Raw genomic sequence first — 20,971 nt, 5'->3', positions numbered from 1 at the left:
ACCAGGATGCTTCAATAGCGGCCTTCAGCTCTTCTGCATTGTTCGGTCTCATGTCTCTCATCTTTCTCTTGGCAATGCCCCATAGATTCTCTATGGGGTTCAGGTCAGGGGAGTTTGCTGGCCAATCAAGCACAGTAATCCCACGGTCATTGAACCAGGTTTTGGTGCTTTTGGCAGTGTGGGCAGGTGCCAAGTCCTGCTGGAAAATGAAGTCAGCATCCCCATAAAGCTCGTCTGCAGAAGGAAGCATGAAGAGCTCCAAAATCTCCTGGTAGACGGCTGCGTTGACCCTGGACTTAATGAAGCACAGTGGACCAAGACGAGCAGATGACATGGCTCCTCAAATCAACACAGACTGTGAAAACTTCACACTGGACTTCAAGCATCTTGCAGTGTGTGCCTCTCCATTCTTCCTCCATACTCTGGGTCCTTGGTTTCCAAATGAGATGCAAAAGTTGCTCTCATCAGAAAAGAAGACTTTGGACCAATGAGCAACAGACCAGGTCTGTTTTTCTTGAGCCCAGGTAAGACTCTTCTGATGTTGTTTGTTGTTCAGGAGCGGCTTGACAAGAGGAATACAACATTTGAAGCCCATGTCCAGGATCTGTCTGTGTGTGGTGGCTCTTGATGCACTGACTCCAGCCTCAGTCCACACCTTGTGAAAGTCCCCAACACTTTTGAATGGCCTTTTCCTGACAATCCTCTCCAGGCTGCGGTCATCCCTGCTGCTTGTGCACCTTTTTCTTTCACACTTTTCCCTTCCACATAACTTTCTATTAATGTGCTTTGATACAGCACTTTGGGAACATCCAACTTCTTTAGCAATTACCTTTTGAGGCTTTCCCTCCTTATGGAGGGTGTCAATGATGGTTTTCTGCACAACTGTCAGGTCAGCAGTCTTTCCCATGATTGTGATTCCTACTGAACCAGACTGAGAGACCATTTAAAGGCTCAGGAACCCTTTGCAGGTGTTCTGGCTTAATTAGCTGATTAGAGTGGGACACTTTGAGCCGAGAATATTGCACCTTTTCACAATATTCTAATTTTCTTGTGGATTTGGGGTTTTCATGAGCTGTAAGCCATAATCATCACAATTATGACAAATCACGGCTTGAACTATCTTGCTTTGCATGTAATAAGTCTATCTCATATATTAGTTTCATCTTTTAAGTTGCATTACTGAAATAAATTAACTTTTGCACGACATTCTAATTTTTTGAGTTTCACCTGTATATTTTGGAAACCGCCAATGTTTGCCATCATGGAAAATCACATTTTAAAGTTGTATGTCCAGCTCTACAACCCTTTAACACATATGTATGTATCAATATTTATGAGCATATGTAGCAAATAAAATTTGATTTCCCCCCCCCCTTTAAGTGAAGCTTCATTTTATAAATCGTAAGATATGCTATAGAGTTGCAGAGCACAATGACTTCTATAAGTAACAGATGATGGCTGAGCCACAGCAGGCTGCAGGGCTATTCTGAGAAAATGGATCCCAGAGTAATTAATTTTACTTTACAGAAAACTCCTATACCATTACTAAACAGGACTCATGTTGTGAAGCATGAGGTATCTCAGAAGGGGCTTTCGGTTTCCTACAATGTGCATTCATACAGATACGGTACAAGGCATTAAACACTATACATTAGAGTGTTCATATACTTTTCTAACATACAGAATTCACATTTCTCTGCAGCCCAATACATCTAAAAGTGAGAGACTTATTCCACAATAAACAGAATCCTAATTAGGATTGTAATAAGGGAAATATGCAGGCTGCCATTGCTGCTTCCTTGTAGAAATCCTGGTTGCCTGTCCATTGCTAACATTATTACTTTGTTAGTCGATGATGTGAAGAAAGTCTGCAACACATGAGGTGAGAACTCCTGAACTATAAAATTGTTCATATCATTGACACTGAGTGTACTGGATCAGTTGCACAGCCATCAAACAAGCATTTTTAAGAGTAAAGCCTCATATACACAGATCCCCCCCGCTGTGCTATTGTCAGTACAGGGGACCTGCCCCCCGCCAGAACACACCAGTCTGCGCTCTCAGCAATTGGCTGAGCGCGCTGATTGGAAACCCATTGGCAGACCTTCTTCGGGTCAGAAACGACTGCCGTACATACAAGCTAAAATGTCGTCCGGTGTCTGTTGAACCGGTCGATTACCGTCTGATATTTGGCCTTATGTACTGAGCCTAATTGTAAATCAAAATTTCTCTCACTGCAGACCATTCAACTAAAATATAATAAAGCAGATCCTTAAACTGAGATATACACTGATAACACTGATTATCTTGTTACAATGGCACCTGACAGTCAAATGGGATACATTAGGCAGCAAGTGAACATGTTGTCCGTGAAGCTGATTTGTTTCTGAAAGCAGAAAAAATGGGCAAGCCTAAAGACAGCCATCTTGGCCAATTCAGCAGGGACCGTCAAACATTCGAACCATGTATAGGCAGGATGAATTTACCCACATTGATTGATGGATTAACTTGGGTACAATGAGCCTGGCGGATTTTACATGCAATTATTGTTAGTCTCCCGGCAGGGATGGCTCCCCCTACCGTGGTTGCAGGAAAGAATATCGGTCCACCCATGGCCTGCTTAAGGGTTTCAGTGACTTTGACAAGGGTCAAAATTGTAATGGCAAGACGACTGGGTCAGAGCAACTTCAAAACTGCAGCTCTTGTGGGATGTTCCAAGTTTGCAGTGGTCAGGACCTACGAAAGTGGTCCAAGGAAGGAAAACCGGTGAACTGGTGACAGGATCCTGGACAGCCAAGGCTCATTGATGCACATGGAGAGCGCAATAGAAGAGTTACTGTAGCTAAACGTACTGAAAAAGTTAATGCGGGTTCCAATAGAAAGGTGTCAGAACACACTGCATTGCAGTTTGTTGTGCAGGGGCATTGTAGCCACAGATTGATCAGGGTACCCATGCTGACCCGTGTCCAACAACCACATGAGCATCCGAACTGGACCACAGAGCAATGGTCAAGAAAGGTTTGAGGAACACAATGAGTTTGAGGTGTTGACTTGGACTCCAAATTCTCCAGATCTCAATCCAATCAAGCATTTGTGGGATATGCTAGATTAAACAAATCTTATCCATGAAGGCCACACCTTGCAACTTACAGGATCCGCTACTGATGGCTTGATGCCAGATACCACAGCATACCTTCAGAGGTCTAGTGGAGCCTCAACAGTTTATAGTGGGTGGTCATAATGCTATGGCTAATTGATGTATAGTACCAAAGCAGAGCCATCCACTGCCACAAACAGAACCAAAGCAGATCCTTCCACTGGGAATTGCAGAACCAAAGCAGATCCTTCCACTAAGATATATAGTACCAAAGCAAATCCTTTCACTGATATATACAATACCAAAGCAGATCATTCCATGTGGACATACAGTATGAAAACCATAAACAAATTGTAAGCCCATTTACAAAGAGCAGTTAGCTCTGATGAGCACATAATATACAGAACAGTGTTACTCAACTCGACTCAAATGCCTAAGAAGGGGGTTAAAAAAATCCTGACAGGTTTAAACTATAGCCAATACTACCAATGAATAAAAACACACTTTGAACATTTGTATATCCTAAAGAAACCTCTGCTCCAGTTCCTGAATGGTGATGCAGATGGTTTGCTGCTGGATAACATCGATTCGTTTGTAACAGCAAGTTTCCTGCCACTACACTAAGGGCAGGATGATGATGATGCACCTGTAGCGCCTAACATTTTTGGAATCAAAACTCTTGTGTTCTAAATAGTGCAACATCTATGATTACATTTGTGTTTTGCTGGGTATTCTACTCTAAACCTACTGTTAAAAAAAACACACATGCACAACATTGACACAAGTTTTCCAGCCCAATCTGGTCTTTGGCTTCTTCCACACTATTCACATATTGGTAGTAAATATGACAGAGATAGGCCTACTTTACACTGTGAAAAGAGAGGCTTTAAGACAACCGCTATTTTGTCACTTAATTAGCAGCTATGTAGAATGGGTTTCCATTAGCCGATCTGACTGTCACCATCTGTCTTTCTTTTACCCTTTTGTTTTTACAGCTGCTGTTAAGAGCTCATTAGGATTCTATAAGTTCTTCTAATCCTATATAGCGATGGAAGGGATTTCAAGAATTTCTTTTTGTTTCAAAAGAAACTGAATTATGCTGAATGTGACATTTGAAAAGCGGTACAGTGGAGGAGGAATTATAGAGGAGCTGGATCCAGCAGCACGAGCCCCTGCCAAATGATTACAGCCTACTTTATGGATAGGATACCATGGAGGTATTTCACAGGAACAGAACATTTTATACTAAACTTACCATGAGAGAACAATGGGGCTGCCACTGCTGATCCCCTTCTGAAAATATAAGTTGTCTTGCTGTTTCTGGCTTCCATAGTTTGGAGTCATAGACCCACAACAAACATGCAAGCAAATGTGGATAAGACATCTTTATAATAGTTTACAGTCAGAGATTCAAAGTAATGAAGCCAAAGCACTAATAAAACAGCCAGGCAACTAGCAATATTAGTGGTAGAGAACATCAATGACAGCAGTAATTTTATCATACCAGGTTTCCTTTCAAAAGACCTTGTCACTTTGCCATGCTCATCTGCTGCCCTGTTACTCTGTCAGAGCCTTCGTATAATACACAGTGGGGGAAGATTTACTAAAACTGTTGAGACTGTGCATGTCAGCCATTCAGCATCTAACTTCAGCTGATTGGTTTCTATGCAGAGCTGCACCATATTTTGCACTCTCCACTTTTAGTAAATCTCCCCCAGTGCTTCCACCCATGTGACCTCCTCCCATGATGCAGTGCTTAGATCTGAGCAGCTAATCTCTAGGTCCTAATACTGTCATATGATAAGCATTAGGATGTCATCAACCCTGCAACAAAAATTTATATAGGGTTTCGTCTTCCAGTTCCAATGGAGGAACAAAGTGTAGTGAAGAAGAGTATAGGTGGGTCAAGAAATGAACTTTCAAGAGGCTTTTTCACTCTGTCTTGAATGGACAGTCCCTTTGAAGTATCCAGGGAAAGATGGGATTGAAGCCTGGTACACATGAATCAAAATTCTCAGTACATGTACCAAGACTTTCAGAACGTGTGTATAGCTATCTGTTCAACAGAAGACAGTCTAACTACCGGCTTTTGTCGCATGGTCATGCTGAAAAACCAGCATTCAATCAGCACTCGTAGCCACTGCAAGCGCTGATCTGTGTATTCTGATGAGTGAGAGGGGAGTCCCCTCTGTCAGAATACAATAGCGCAGCGGGAGAGATCCCTGCATCATCACTCATGTTGATCCAGGGATCTTTCAGGGTTTTTTTTGTCCAACCTGCTGATTGGAAAAAAAAAAAACAGTACATGTATACTCCACTTTACCAAAAATTTGGACACAAGTAAAGGTCCTATTTAGAGCCTGGACTGTAATCCAGAAAGCTAAGGCAAGCTATTGCAGTCACCAGAAGGTTTTTCTGCATGACTCCATGCCTGAGTATGTGCATTTATTTTCATGTGGAGGAAACTTAACCTACCAACTGTAACACAGAAGCTGTTTAGATAGAACAAGCTTAAGCAGGCCACACACTGAGCAAATTTCAGACGGATCTTGATAAACTAGTTGAAATTTGCTCAGTGGATCACCCTGCTGGCCCAGCTCCATTCGACAAAACGTGACTATTTAATCAACTTTGTCGAAGGATCCTGCTGGATCATTTTACCTGAATAGTGGCTGCATCCAATCAGATGCAGCCACTGTTTGGTTATTCTGACTGCTGTGACAATACATTAGTCCAGCAGGGGGATTCATCCATTTTGTCTGCATAAAAAAATGTAACCGTGTATAGCCAGATTTGAGGTAATAGAAGACCCTTTTATAAGATGACCATTTCGATTTGGCCATTAATAAACAACTTACTTCATTGCCTCTGATGTTATGACACTGTAATTTCCATATTACCTTGTTGGAATGGACTGGTAGCTGCGGCAGATCCTGTAGAATTCCTTGCACCACCAGACTTGCGTCCTCGTTGCATGGAGTTGGGGCTTGCAGTCTTCTTTGTTTTGCTCTCTGACGTGCGTGCTTCCAGTGCATCTTTCACACTTGAGGGATGTGCAGAAACCTCCTGGAAATTTGCATTTGTAAACCGTGCGGTTGTTTCCTCCAAACGCTTTACTGAGCTCGTGACAGAGTTGTTATTGTTGTTGGCGCTGCTGGTATAGGACTGAATGGCGGAGAGAAAAGAATGAATACATTTAAATATGCAAGCAAAAAAACAAAAAAAAGGGATATATGAAATTTAAATTCTTGTACTCATTCCTGTCTCAAGCTATACTGTAATTGATTTACCTTTCAAGGACAGGTCTATCACAAAACAGATATTGCAATTTGTGGTGGATGCTAGAGTTGTACCTCCCTGGGTTGCATAGGAGTTGTGACTGCACAATGCTACACAAATGAAGAAAGTAACATCCGTAACATAAAGCCTTAATGCAGCAAGGTCAAAATGTTTTTGTCAGGTTCTCTTAAAAGTAGCCATGTCAGCCATTTTAGATATATCAAGATTAAGCCCAGCCTCCTTGCTCTTAGTGGAGCTCAATGTACATTCGCAGCATGCCTAAGTACCAGAATGAATGAGCTTCTCTCCCATGTGCATTTGTGGGAGTTATGGCATTCCGGCCCACCCTTCAAGATGGCCGAAGATCGAAAACTTGGAAGAAGACAAGGTGAAGATGTCGGTGCTGGTAAGGGAGCAAAGGGATGCAAGTTTAGTTCCTCTTCAACTTCGAACTGAACAGAGGTCACAGCCCCATTTAAAGCCTAGAAGAGATTCAAGAGGGCTCCACAGGGATCAACTTAGAGCCACATAGATACCTGAAAGAACCACAAGCAGCTACCTTAGAACATTTGAACCAGGTCAAGCTCACTTTAAGGGCATTCTTACTGGTCAAAGCACAGGCAGGTGACCAGGACATAGCCCAGAAGTCAGACTCCTATAACAAAGTGAAAATAATCAGGGAGGGGTACAAAAGAAGGGTTTGTTGGTTAATAAAAGGTAACAGATCACACCCTGTGGTACAGAAACTTCGTTTTAAATGTGTAAAATGGCCGAGAGGTTCGCCATAATCCTACACGGGACTTCACTTTCATTACATGCTACAAAAATAAATAAAACTACCATCAACTATTTCTATATTTAAAACAAGTGAAGCGCACAGACTATTCTACACTGTAGCTGGGATCTGAAATTACCTGAGCAGCACTGTGAAATGCTGAAATCCCTGGCACAGTGCAGCCCAGAACTGTTCAGAAGCCATGAAAATCACTGGTTGTTAGGTTGCCACAGCAACACAAAATGTGGCTCGACGACAAAGAAATATCTTGCTTGACCAATTTAAAATCCACAGGAAATTGGATGCACGGAGTCCTTGATACACACATATGGCTTGTTGTGTAAGTGCTGCAACTAGACAACAGCACAGTCTGACTGCAATATGTTGCTGTCAAAAGGTTCTATATACATACACACATATAATATATGTACATACTACACTGTACATTTTAATGGCACTAGAAGGACAAGTAAAAATGCCATCAAATGCAAAAACAATGACAAAGTCTGTGTAATTCGCAAATTTGTTGCATTACAATTCTTACAATGTAATACGTAAATCACTCAATCCCATGCATTGAATCCTTGTGAATATCTGGATGCAGCAAACAGTGGCAACACGTTGATCCATGTCCTTTAGGAAGCAAGCATTCCTCGTGGCTAGATGGAACCCTATTTATGGAATCAAAGAACAATGCCATAGGGCTGCAGAGGACCACTTTATTGCAAAGTGATCATATTGTAAAACTGGACCATGTACCACTGGCGTGATCGCTTCCTGATCTCGCTCCATCTCCCAACATTGATAGCAGTGTTTCCCAAATCAGGCCTCAGAGACCAACTACAAGTCACATTTTCCAAAACCTTTCACAGCATCACATCTGAGACGGATGAGTCTATGTCTCTTCAATGGCATTAAACTAGTACTATAACTGTACGAGCACCTGGAGGTTAGAATACATGGCCTGTTAGGGATTTTTGGCCAAACACTTTAAAGTGTTACTAAACCCACAACAGTAAAATCAGTCTATATATGCAGTAAAGCATGCTTGTTATACTCACTGTGGAACTTAAGGGGTTAATCCTTTTCACTGTCCAAAAACACTGTTTGATCCTGACTTCTGTTACCCCTCTTATCTCCTGATAAGACATATCATGTGGAGTCACTCTACACATACTCAGTTTGGTGTGTATTGCTAGAGAGGGTTTTTTTTTCTTCAGAGAGAAAGTGATCACCACAGGGCCAATCAGCACTGTCCAGGCAGAGGTCAGGGGTTCTGCATCCTCCTAGAGCAGAATGAAAACTCCTCCAACAAGCTTTAACCAGTGCTCAGCTGGACACTGACAGAAGTCACAAGACTGCTCTAACTGCTGTTGAGAAAATGTATTTAGCAGTTCATATTTACTAAAATAATTGCACTTCCATGTTTTGTGTACTGTGGGAGACCAGATATAGTGAATGCAGGGTCCTGGGACACCAGATATAGTGAACAGAGTCCTGGGTTTAGTAACACTTTAAAAGTAAAAGTAAAGCTGCCCAAACATGGGTTGAATTCCATTACAATTTTCTTTCGAACTCATAACCAAGAATTTTCATTCAAAATTTGCACCATTATTGGGCTGCAGAAACAGGCGATTTTTGTGCGGTCATCAAATTTGAGTGATCGGGCGTATTGGAAATTTTTTGAAAAACTAACGAATTTCTAATCAATGATGGGTGAATCGTGCAAGCAATATAATGAAAAAGGAAATGAGCAGGGGCTGTGACTTGGAAAGAAAAGAAGATTCCCAGCCACGAAAATTATTTTCTGTAGCAACATGAGGTGCAACTGAATGCTTGGAAAAATTCAAAATCAATGGTGGCACCATCAGATTACAAAATGCACAAAATTTCTACCAATGTATTGGCCTGCATAACTCACCCATGTTAAAATATATTACAACCAGCACCTCTAAAGACACATAACAGAATTGTACAGCAACACTTGTGGACCAAGTGATTGCAATCCTAACTTGCAAAACGCACAAAATTTCAGATTTTTCAAAGAAAAGTCTTTCAGAATTCAACCCATGTATGGCCGGCTTAAGAGCCAATAAAAGGGTAACAATACATTTGCTTAACCACCTCAGTTCCAGTATATTAAACCCCTTCAGTGCCATGATAATGTGACTGACAATTATTCAATCATGCAACACAGTACCCAAAATAATTTTATATCAGTTTTGCTATTGATTTCTAGGAGCAGCTCAATGCTGCACTTGTTGCTCCTGGGAAGGGAAATACTCCTGAATTTTATGCTGTATGGCCCCAATCATTCATGTGAACGAGGCCCAAAAGTCCAGAAGCATGTTCTTACTTTTCTTTTCCTTTTCTGGCAAATTTCACTGCATGTCCCTTTTTGCCAATAAATAATCAGATTACATCCTTGCTAACCTTGGCTCTAGATGGATTAAAAGTGAAGCTTCAGCTAAAGAAAAGCAAAATCTGCAAACAGAAAGGTTTTTTTTGTAATTACAGAAGATATATGCTATGGGACATTTATGAAACAACTTTGCAGACACAAGTAGTCACAAATCAAGTTGTGTCTGCTTCAGCAAAGTCTGTGTGACAGGTTTAGAGATCTGTGCATCTGTATTCTTGGGCAGCCAAGTGCAACAATTCGCAAACTTGTGCGATAGATTTAGCACTGAAAATGACTGTAAACTGTAACTGTAAACAGACACACTATTAAGGCAGTCAGGGTCAGGTTTCATACTACATCAGTGCTGCTCTTGAGGGAGAAATACGACCAAAACTGTAACCTTGTTGTAAATCTGTCTCACTGTTGCTGTTTGTGATTGCCTTGCTGTGTTACAGAATTGATAAATGTCCCCCTTCCACAATAAATGCTTTCTTCCTATTTGCAAGATTTGAGCTGCTCAGTGTATGCTCTCAACATGCTTTTTTGGTAGGATTAAGCACGTCTATAGCTGAATGACAGCTACAGCGCAGTTGTCCAGTTTTGGGAGGGTGTCATATGACATCCTCCCAGAACACGCCATCAGCGGTGCTCACTGGGCGCTCTCAGATTGCTGTGTCCTTTGGACGCAGCTGATCACATGACTCAGTAAAAGGCCAATCACAGCAGCCTTTTACCACATGATCAGCTGTGTCCAATCACAGCTGATCACCATGTAAATACACTTGCCAGTTATTGGCAGTACTTTTCTCACGCTCTCACAGCGTGAAGAAAGTACTGCTGATAACCGGCAACTGTCAAAGGAGACATCTACACTGATAATCAGGGCACCGATTATCAGCACAGTCCTAAAAGTGTCCATCAGTGCTGCCCAGTGCCCAACAGTGCTGCCAGTCAGTGTCCTTCAGTGTTGCCAATTAGTGCCCATCATTGCCATCTATTTGTGCCCATCAGTGCTGCATATAAGTGCAGCCTCATCAATGACCACCAATGCCGCCTCATCAGTGCAGCCTATCAGTGCCCATCAGTGCAGCTTCATTAATGCACATCAGTGAAGGACAAAAGTTACCTGTTTGCAAAATGTTATAATAGAAACAAAGATAAACAACTTTTTTTTCCCATGTTTTGGTCTTTTTACATTTATAGTACAAAAAAAAAACAAAACAAAAAAAACAAAAACAGTGGTGATTAAATACCACCAAAACAAAAGCTTTATTTGTGTGAAAAAAAATATACAAATTTCATATGGGTACAGTGTTGCATGACTACGCAATTGTCATTCAAAGTGCGACAGCACTGAAAGCTGAAGATTGGCCAGGGCAGGAAGGAGGTAAATGTATCCAGTAGGCAAGTGGTTAAATAACTCCTTTACACATATGTGGGAGTTAAACCAACCCAGGGAGTCCACTCAAGATGGTCAAAGATGTCAAACCAGTAAGAAATTGGCTAACGAATGTTGCATTGCTGGTGGGGAGTTGCATTGTGCATACTCTAATTACACTTTAAGAGGCACACAACTACAACGAACACATTTTTTTTTTAAAACAGTTTAACAAAAAAACAGGTTTGAATCATATAAACAAAAAATATAAGCACAATAGTTCGTTCACAGGGACACTTCTGCAGGACAGCTTGGACTGCGTGTCAATGTAGAGACATACTATATATAAAGTCACGTGAAAATGAATTCAAATACTGAATGTGATCATTACAGTATCGACCACTCAAAGTTACCATTACACAGTATGTTTCACTATAACAGACCATTCATTTCGGTGTTGTTGGGTTTGGACATTTCTAACATGACCAAAAGAGGAGCCCACCAGCTCAGAGAAGGATGACAGAGCTCTAGAACTAGAGTCTAACTGTAATGTGATTTGAAACATCTGGAAGGGAAATTGCAGAAAATATTCTGTGCTGTAAAGGTGCTGTATATCATTAAGCAATTCAGAGAAATGCTCATCAGTGCAGGCAGGTGCTCTATACAGGCACATATTTTGTGCTCACAAGTTGTTTGAAGTCTACAAACTGAACATTACTATGGCAATCCTGCCACTAGGCGGCGTATTCCTTTTGACCAGTTCATAGAAGAAATCCTGAAAATGAAGCGCTTAAAAAACCCTCCTCGTTATTTCGTGAACCAGAAGGTGTACATCAGCCTTACCAATGTAAGGACACTTGCTAAACTAAGAAATCCCCTAGTATACATTTAACTAGAATGCTAGTGTTACACTGACAACCGCTTGCTACAGAGAGATTGAAAGTGGACCTATAGGCAAAATAAAAATGATATATTGTTAATGACATCATAAACTAGAACAGTTTTTTTCTCTCTCAGATTACCCATTGATGCGGCTGGTAAATCAATATTTTTTTCACTTCCTGCATTAGGGTGGAATTGTACAGTAGTTATCACTATTATTATTATTAATAATGCATTTTAGTACTTAAAGTGTGTTTAAGAAAAAAATGTAATGTAAGGCAATGTACGGTAATATTTATTTTGAGGTTTTTCTACCCAATGGGGAAATATACCCTAGTTTTCCTAAAGACCAATGTCAACTGATGGGTAATCTAAAATGAAACTGTTGTCACCACAACAAGGGGTGATCGGAAATCTTCCAATGGGTACGCACAGTCTGGTGACAGCGGTTGAAGACAGATATTGCCTGGAATTTGTGGACCTCTGACTTCCTATGGCACCATTTGGACAGGATGTGAAATGAAGTTTCCCCAATGAGATGCAACAAAAAATAAAAACTGATAAAAATGTAAAGTATTACTAAAGGTAAATTAAAAAAAAAAAAATATATAAATATTATAACCCCTGCTCTGTGCAATGGTATCGCGCAGAGCAGCCCCAAACTTCCTCTTCTGGGATCCCTTGTCAGCAAACTTGGCTCTTCCTCTTCTTTATGTGCTACCATAGCAAGCAGCTTGCTATGGGGGCACACAGTGCATGCTCGAGCTGTGCCCTGCCCCCAGCTTCCCCTGCACTGCATTTGATTGACAGCAGCAGGAACCAATGGCTTCTGCTGTTGCAGAGTCCCTGTGTGAAGAAGAAGAGAGGAGATAAGAGATGCTGCTGTGTACAGATAAAAAAAAAATGCCTTAAAGTGGTTCTAAAGGAAGGTTTTTTTTTACTTTAACGCATTCTATGCATTTAGGTAAGAAATCTTCTGCATGCACCTCTCCCATGCCAGCCCTTTTACTTACCTAACCCTAGTCTCCATCCAGTGATGTGCACAAGAGCAGAGGCTCTCTCCTCATTGGCTCAGACAAAGCAGCAGTGCCATTGGCTCCACTACTGTCAATCAAATACAGAGGAGGAGGGATCAGGGGGTAGGTAGAAGCCTTGTTTTGTGTGTCTATGGTAGTAAAGGTGCAAGAGGGTTGCACGATGAAAAAATCTGTGCATTTTTTTTCCTTTTTTTTTTTTTTTTTTAAAGAAAGGTGAGCCTTTATAGCAGACTTTCAAACACAATTAGAACATGCCATCATGCTACCTACCCCTCCCTGTAACACATCTGCAGGTTGTTTTTATTTATTTCTTTTTTTCCAGCTGGTTCTCCACTTTCTTATTCCTATCCCTGCCTCAGATGACTAGTTCACCCACATCTTCCTGGAATACATGTCACACACCCAGGATGGTTCAGTGAAGTCTCCCTTCACTTGGAAGATCTCGCACATGGGCATTGAGGAGCCAGTCTAAGATGGTGGCACAGGAACGAAAAAAGCTGTGAAGACTTTGGGTGCAAGACTGCGCTGGACTTCATGGATTGGTAAGTATGTGACAGCAGTCACTGTTCAGGTATTCAAACAGTCACAGTTGTTTCAGCTGTTTGAATGCAATAGATGGTAGTGGAGATTTCTCTAATCGCACTATTTCATTTAGAAAAAGGAATCTATTAGAGTTCACTTGTTCAGGCAACAGGCTGAAGGACAGCAATCTACACGAGTATGGCTAGCCTTACAACACAATTTTGTGCCATGCAATCTCCTTTTAGGGCCTACTTCTTCTGGCATGCACATTAAATGTACTCTCTCAATCAATATGCGGAGGACAGGATATGTCACCCACCTACTGACTGAGAGCAGAGGGGGCCAGAAGACAGGGTTGGGGCTGACATATCTAACATATATACTCATCCTCACACTCTCCAAGAGACAAAAGCTAAAATGAGAAACAAACACCATGCCTGCATATTCTCAGATTTCAGAACATGGTGTTCCCAGAACACCAGGATACAGACAAAGCAGCGCTACAGATATGCCAGGATGAGAAGAGTTGATGGGCAGATACTCTGTGTCTCTTATGTATTTGAAAGGACTTGTGACACAGGTGCACCTAAATAAGAGTAATACTTCTCAAATATTTTATAAGCAAATCAATAAAACAGCAAAACAGCATAAAACAAGGTTACAGATACAGGACTAGCAGACATGGCAATGACCGTAATTTGTACGGATCAATTACCATCATTACATTATAACAGGCTCAATCAATAAAAACATTCAACATGCCTTCCTAATTACACCGAGGTGATAGAGAGTGAGGGAGGGGAACATCACACATACTGGCAGACTAAAGATATTACAGGCGGCTCTTCCCGATTATTTACCAATTATATGCGTCTCATTCCACAAAAGACCACCATTACTTTTATTTCTCCTCATCTATGTAGTAACATGTACATTTGTGTATTGGAGAGACCATATACACAATATATGCATGATATAATTACTACATATGGGCAGCACAGTGGCTAAATGGTTAGCACTTTCGCTTGGCAGTACTAGGGTCGTTGGTTAGAATCCCAACCACGGCACCACCTGCCTGGAGTTTGCATGTTCTCCCTATGCCTGCGTGGGTTTCCTCCGGGTACTCCAGTTTCCTCCCACACTCCAAAGACATGCTGGTAGGTTAATTGGCTCCTGTCTAAATTGGCCCTAGTATGTGTATGTATGAATGTGAGTTAGGGACCTTCGATTGTACACGCCTTGAGGGTTAGGGACTGATGTGAAAATATAATATATATGTAAAGCGCTACTTACTATATAAGTACCTGAAATAAATAAATACACATACATTCATTACCATCCAAAAGCAGTCTAAAGTCCTCTGACATCATGAAGACCACAAGACCAGTGCAGGCACTATAGCCCTGCTTTAGACAGGAAAACGTCAAAAGGGACAGTCTGCTGCTGAAGCTCTATTTGGTTTTGACACACACACAAATACTTACCTGAGTCCTATCTCGATCTCCTATCTCGGTTTGGCTCCTCACAGGACACAGAGGCAGCAGAAGAATCCTCCTGTTGTCAGTCAAATCCTGTGAGAATTGAGTGTGGGGCAGGGCCAAGCTGCACCATGTGTGTCCATGGACGTACACAGCCTGGTTCAGGTGCAAGCCCGCACGTGTGCCGCCAAAGCAAACGGCTTGCTATAGCAGTGCACACAGAAGGGGACCCCAGAAGAAGAGGTTCAGGGCCGCACTTTGAAATATCATTGAACAGAGCAAATAAGTATAAAAAGTATAACATGTTTATTATTTTAGAAAAAAAAAAAATTAACCATTTCAACCTTTTTTAGGAAAAAGATCTTCTGGTGGAGGTGCGCCCTAGCATAGGTATGTGATAGTAATTTTAACATTATTATTATACTGCTTTAGTGGTTTACTCCTGAAATGAAAGAGAAGCCAGAATACAGCAGTAAGATGGCACAAAATGCTACATCTGGGCCTTCTCCTACCATATTTATATACTACAGTATAGCTCAACCTGGGCAGAATAAGTAATGCTCCTCAAAGAACAAGTTTCTTCCTGGTTCAGATAGACAAGGAGGTGCTTCTCACACAGGTTCCCTTATCATTCTTCCTGTTAGAGGCATGGGGTAGTCCCATGTGAGGGAAAAAAACTGGTTCAAAATAGGTCACCTACACTATAAAGACAACAGGTGCACTTCAAAGCTTTCAGCACTACACTTTCAGGGTCAGTGATTTTCTCATACAAGACGTCTAGCAAATCAAAGAGAACATGTCACAATCACAAAATCACTTCAAGTACTTCTACAATCTATTTAGGGTCTCTTTACCTTTAGTGCTGAATATGCATGACTGCATGGTACAGCCTTCACCTGCATGACTGAAACTGTCCCAGAAAACCAAATAGTAACAAAGGAAAGCCATGTATAGAGGAATGTCCTTGTATACACAAGCCAATGTACCATATATAATTCATCTTGGCTTCCTTTCTTCACTCACTCCAAAATTTCATCACAATCTACTGATGACCTCTGCTGCTAAAGGAACATGACTTTTGACCAATGAGAATATTTTGTTTACATCTATTCAAGAGAAATTCCTCGCCGAGGCCCCAAACCTCTAGCCTGTGGTTTTGTTTTTCAGTTGGTGTTTTTGTATGCCCCTTTGTGCCTGCAGATGTTCCAATATCTTGTTCCCTGCAGACACAGGTGTGCAGAATACACTGAAAACCCATAGGAGTTTAATTTCTTCACAAGCCACTTAACATAGCTGACCACCCAGCAAACTGTAAGCCAGGATTAGAACGGGCTTTTGGAAGCGTTACAAAGGAAATAAACCGTTTTGCTGCAAGTTTGATTTTTTTGGATATCCAAAAGTTTCCTCTAACGTTTAGGTAAATTAAAAAAAAAAAACAAAATCAGCATAGGGGATAGTTAATGCGAAGTGTCCCCTGTGCTAGTGCCGGCTGTCCTAACAAAAACCTTCAAGTGGAAGTTCAGGCAAAATGTAACTAAGGCTAAACCTAGTCTATCTAACCCTGTAAAGAAAAGATGTGTATACATACCTAGTCTGAAGTCGCTCTGGTCCAGTCTCATGATCAGCTGTCAGCGTGGCTTCTGTGTAGAGGAGGGCCAGCCGACAACGGATGCCCCAAAGTCTATGGGTGACATCATCTACCAGGCATTTCCAGCTGTTGTCGGCAACCTCCCATGTACACAGAAGCCGCTGCTGGAGACCCAGACTGGAGCGGCTTCAGAATACAGATATTTTCTTTATAGGGTTAGATAGAATGGGCTTAGAATGGAGGTGGGAGCAAGTTTAGCGTTAGTTTTTAACCTAATTTCTGCTTTAAGCCCCTTCACACAAACTTTTCCTCCCACCATAAATTTAATCTTCTGTTGAGGGGGTTAATACGAGTATTGGACATGTCACAAGAAAGAGTACCAACCAAGCCCAACCTTTCCACTATCCTCCTCCATTCATAGAAGCTGTACTATAGCACTCTATGAATAGAGGAGGTGGACCTTTCATTCATCTGCCCGGCTTCTATTCACAGATCACTTTTCATTCAAGGAAGCTATAATACAACTTCTATGAATGGAGTGAATGGAGGAGGGGGGTGGAAATTGCACTTTTACTGAGTGCCTCTGAAAGATCCAGTGCATGTATTAACCACTGTAGCACCAGAAGTTTACAGCTATGGGGGTATTGGGGGGGGGGGGGGCAGAGGACTTCGGATTTCAACTAGGACAGCTAACACCAGCTGAAGGGACTCTTCTTATTAAATGTAAGCACTGTCCCTTGTGTTGACCTTTTTTTGTTTTTTTTTTTTACTCTTTCTGCTGGCATAGATTGTGGCACTTGGCTACAAGGAGTGTCCAGCACACATTCCTAAAGTCCAATACTGGTGATGTCAAGATGTGAGGGGTGGAAAAAAACAAAACAGATTTGCTGGCATGGAGCGCATATTCCAGCCACTGCTCTCAATTACCAGAAGAGGAATCTGGATTGTCACATGAAGAGATCTAGCCAATCCATCCAAAGCATGAAAAAAAAAAAAAATTAGCTGGAATTCGGTTTAGGCTAGGAACCTCCTTGTTCAATTTCCCAACACATGCATAAACACACTGCCCTTTAGCAGATGTGCAGCGCTGATACTGGTAATGACATCCCCACGCATCTGCTAACACGTGTTTTTGTTTGCGCCAAACTACACAATGCTGCAGCTCCATGAGGTTCGGTGCAATACAATTTTGAAAAGGGTCAAGGGATTTTTTTCACTCATAGGACAGCCCATTGAAATGAATGCACTGCCCTACAAACAACATGTGGAAGTCCGTCACACCTGCATGGTGTGAATGGAGCCTTAAGGTTTTACAGTTCATTGCTATGGTAACTTTCACGTGTGCATACTCTTGGTGATATTTATGAGCATTTACCACTGACCTGAGGTACTCATAAGTGGTCAGAAGATGCAACCCATGAATGACTGATGCATTCAGATAAAGAAATGCATAAAGTATTGACAAGTATTTATATCTGAGGCAGGTAATCAGGGCTGCTTGCAACAACAACATCAGCCAAGCGCATGAAATGTGGTTGGCCAGATCAACAATTCTCATCTTATGTTTATGAATACGACAAAATGTTAACTTTAACATTTCAACTGACTACAATTGTTTGTGAAAAAGCAGCACATTCCTAAAAAACCTGCAGGTTGTAATAGGTGAAATCGCACTATAATCCTACTATAGTGCTAGGTACGTAGACGATTTATTCGGAAATGTCACAGACTATGCTTGTCTCATTAGTGTCCTGTAGAGTAGCCCTGCTCACCTTTTCAGTAGTCACAGTCAGAGAAGGGACTAATGATGCCAAAGGCTCCATTTGCTTTCTGGATTTCTGTCTGTGCTTTTCTTTTTCTTTATGCTTCTGAAATAAATAAAAGAAAAAATAAGTCACTTTTACATTAAGCTTTAGAGGAAAAGTTTGCTTTGCCATACTTGAACAATTAGAGCCAAAAGGAATAACTGCACTGAAAGACTCTCATTATTTAGCATATTATGTGACCTTACAAAAAAAAAAAAAAAAAAAAAACACACACACAGATGGCTAATGATCACTTTGCAGTGATTTTATTGGTTTCCAGTGTAAGTCTTGAAATTCTAAACCCCAAAAGGCTTTTCATGCTGTAGTGTATAACTGCCATATAACCTACTCTGTCGAAAAATGATGTAGGCCTTCAGCTCTTTCAAGAACAAACTCGTAGAAATAAATTAAAAATGGTCAAAAAAAGTAAAACGCCCCCTTAATTAAGTTTAGAAATATGTAAAATTTCTATGAACTAAGCAACTCATTCACTCCCTTGTCATATCACGCCTTGACTACTGTAACTCCCTCCTCATTGGCCTACCTCACCGTAGACTATCCCCCCTCCAGTCTATCATGAACGCTGCTGCCAGACTCATCCACCTCACTAACAGTTCCGTATCTGCCTCCCCTCTCTGCCAATCCCTCCACTGGCTCCCAGTAGCCCAACGGATAAAACTCAAAACTCTAACAATGACATATAAAACCATCCACAACACTGCCCCAACTTACATAACTGATCTTATCTCTAAATATCACCCAAACCATACACTCCGCTCCTCGCAAGACCTCTTACTATCTAGCTCCCTCATCTCCTCCTCCCATGCTCGTCTCCAAGACTTCTCCAGGGCGTCACCCATCCTCTGGAACGCCCTACCCCAATCTATCAGATTATCACCTACTCTACTTGCCTTTCCGCGTTCACTGAAAACCTTTCTCTTCAGGGAAGCCTATCCCGCCCTCTGCTAATTCTGGAATCCTCTACTCTTCCAACCACTCCATCCGCCACAGTGACTACCTACTGTACCATTCACACCGCCCTCCTAGATTGTAAGCTCCAAGGAGCAGGGCCCTCAAATCCCTCTTATATCGAACTGTATTGTTACTGTATCGTCTACTGTATAATGTAAAGCGCTGAGCAAACCGTTGGCGCTATATAAATCCTGTATATTAATAACAATGAACTTCATATATTCCAATCATTATCTACCAGCTGCAGTTACAAATTATCAGCTATGAAAACCACTAAACAAAAATGCCTGAAAATTATCCATGTCAACTTCTGCCTTTTATCCAACAACCTTTAAATTTCTGACAACATACATATTGAATGATCATATAAGTATACACGAAGTTACATAGGATGTGAATATTTACAAGTTTACTTATCCTATTTATGTATTAATACACAAATCATAAACTCACTTGTTTTACAACTTTAGTACCAAGAACTGGAATACCATTAACTTGCAAGCAAGTTACAAAATATTTTCTCCCGAATACGATCAACAGTAAATATAGCAAACTATTGTGCATCCAAATAATAGAAGGTGATTATGCAAGGATACGTAGATGCCTATAAGATGAGGCACTGATAAACATGCCCGATTACTCTGGAATATTTGTATTGGGATATACGGATTTTTCTCTGCAGTTCCTCAAATATAATCTTTAAGAATGACCGGGGCATTTTTTGCATTCAGCACTGTGCTACTTTAATTGGCAATTGCACAGTTATGCAACACTACCAAAATTAAATTTATATCAATTTTGTTTCACACAAATATATCATTCTTTTGGAGGTATTTGATCACCACTGGATTTTTTTATTTTATTATATAAACGAAAAAAGACCACAAGTGTTGGGAAAAAAAAAAACAGATACTATTTTCCACTTTCCGTTATAAAACATATCCAATAACAAAAAACAATTGGTTACAAAAAATAAATCCCAATAAGTGTATTGGTTTGTGTGAAAATTATAGCGTTTAGTATATATATTTGAAAATTGATCAGTCCTGATCGCTGATTTCCCTTTTTGGAAAGTAGACAGTCTGGCATATTTAATAAGAAGCATGGCAAGTTTTTTGAAGTACAGCATCACTGAATATTTAAATTCATGGATAGTAGATAGGTGCTGCAGTACCCTTAATTAGTTTTTCTTCCATATTTGAATCTGGAGGAATGCATGTTTGCACTACATCAAGCTAATTTTTATTTACGGTTGTATATTGCTTCCTCTCTTTTCATACACATGCTTGTCCAAAAAGAAAAAATAATTATATATAAAAATATAAAAAACCTGTATATGGATGTCCACACATAAAACACAGACAGACATACGTTTTGTGTGTTGAGATACATTTTAGATTTAAAATGTAGGCAAATCTATGAATTAGATGTGTCTGTAGTATAATTAATTCAACAAAGATAACTAAATAGTTGACCTTATTTAAATTTACAATATAAAACAAAAATTTAATCATCATATAAAGTCTGCTTAACTTTGTAAAAGCGATTCAAATGTGAAAAAAGCTCATAGAAAAAATATAAAGCTTTGCAACAGATGGCCCACTTTGCTTTAACATTAAGAAGAAAAAAAAAAAAAAAAAACACAACAATCTGCCCTATTAAATATCAGCAGCAATTTTGATAGTTAACTGACCCTTTGACTTCTGGATCCCCAGAGGCCTTTCATGAGAATATTAAATGTCCGTTATAACCATAGC

General features: G+C 40.7%; 1 protein-coding gene across 3 annotated transcripts in view; it reads right to left on the bottom strand.

Moving 5' to 3' along the window:
* Nucleotides 1-20,971, bottom strand: part of MLLT10 (MLLT10 histone lysine methyltransferase DOT1L cofactor) — a 272,303-nt gene that overhangs the window by 125,353 nt on the left and 125,979 nt on the right. For 2 of the 3 annotated variants that reach the window (XM_089693742.1, XM_089693744.1), the window contains 2 exons: nt 18,210-18,305; nt 5,998-6,262 (listed from right to left, as the gene is read on the bottom strand). In XM_089693742.1, the coding sequence (XP_089549868.1) occupies nt 5,998-6,262; nt 18,210-18,305 (361 nt within the window). The remainder of the gene's footprint in view (nt 1-5,997; nt 6,263-18,209; nt 18,306-20,971) is intronic. The other variant, XM_089693743.1, reaches the window with a different exon arrangement.

Source organism: Staurois parvus, unplaced genomic scaffold, assembly GCF_062004578.1.
Source record: "Staurois parvus isolate SC_StPar_1 unplaced genomic scaffold, SC_StPar_1.0 ptg000636l, whole genome shotgun sequence".
NCBI classification, from domain to species: Eukaryota; Metazoa; Chordata; class Amphibia; order Anura; family Ranidae; genus Staurois; species Staurois parvus.
The sequence above is the reverse complement of the archived record's forward strand: the minus strand, read 5'-3'. Positions and strand labels throughout refer to the sequence as shown.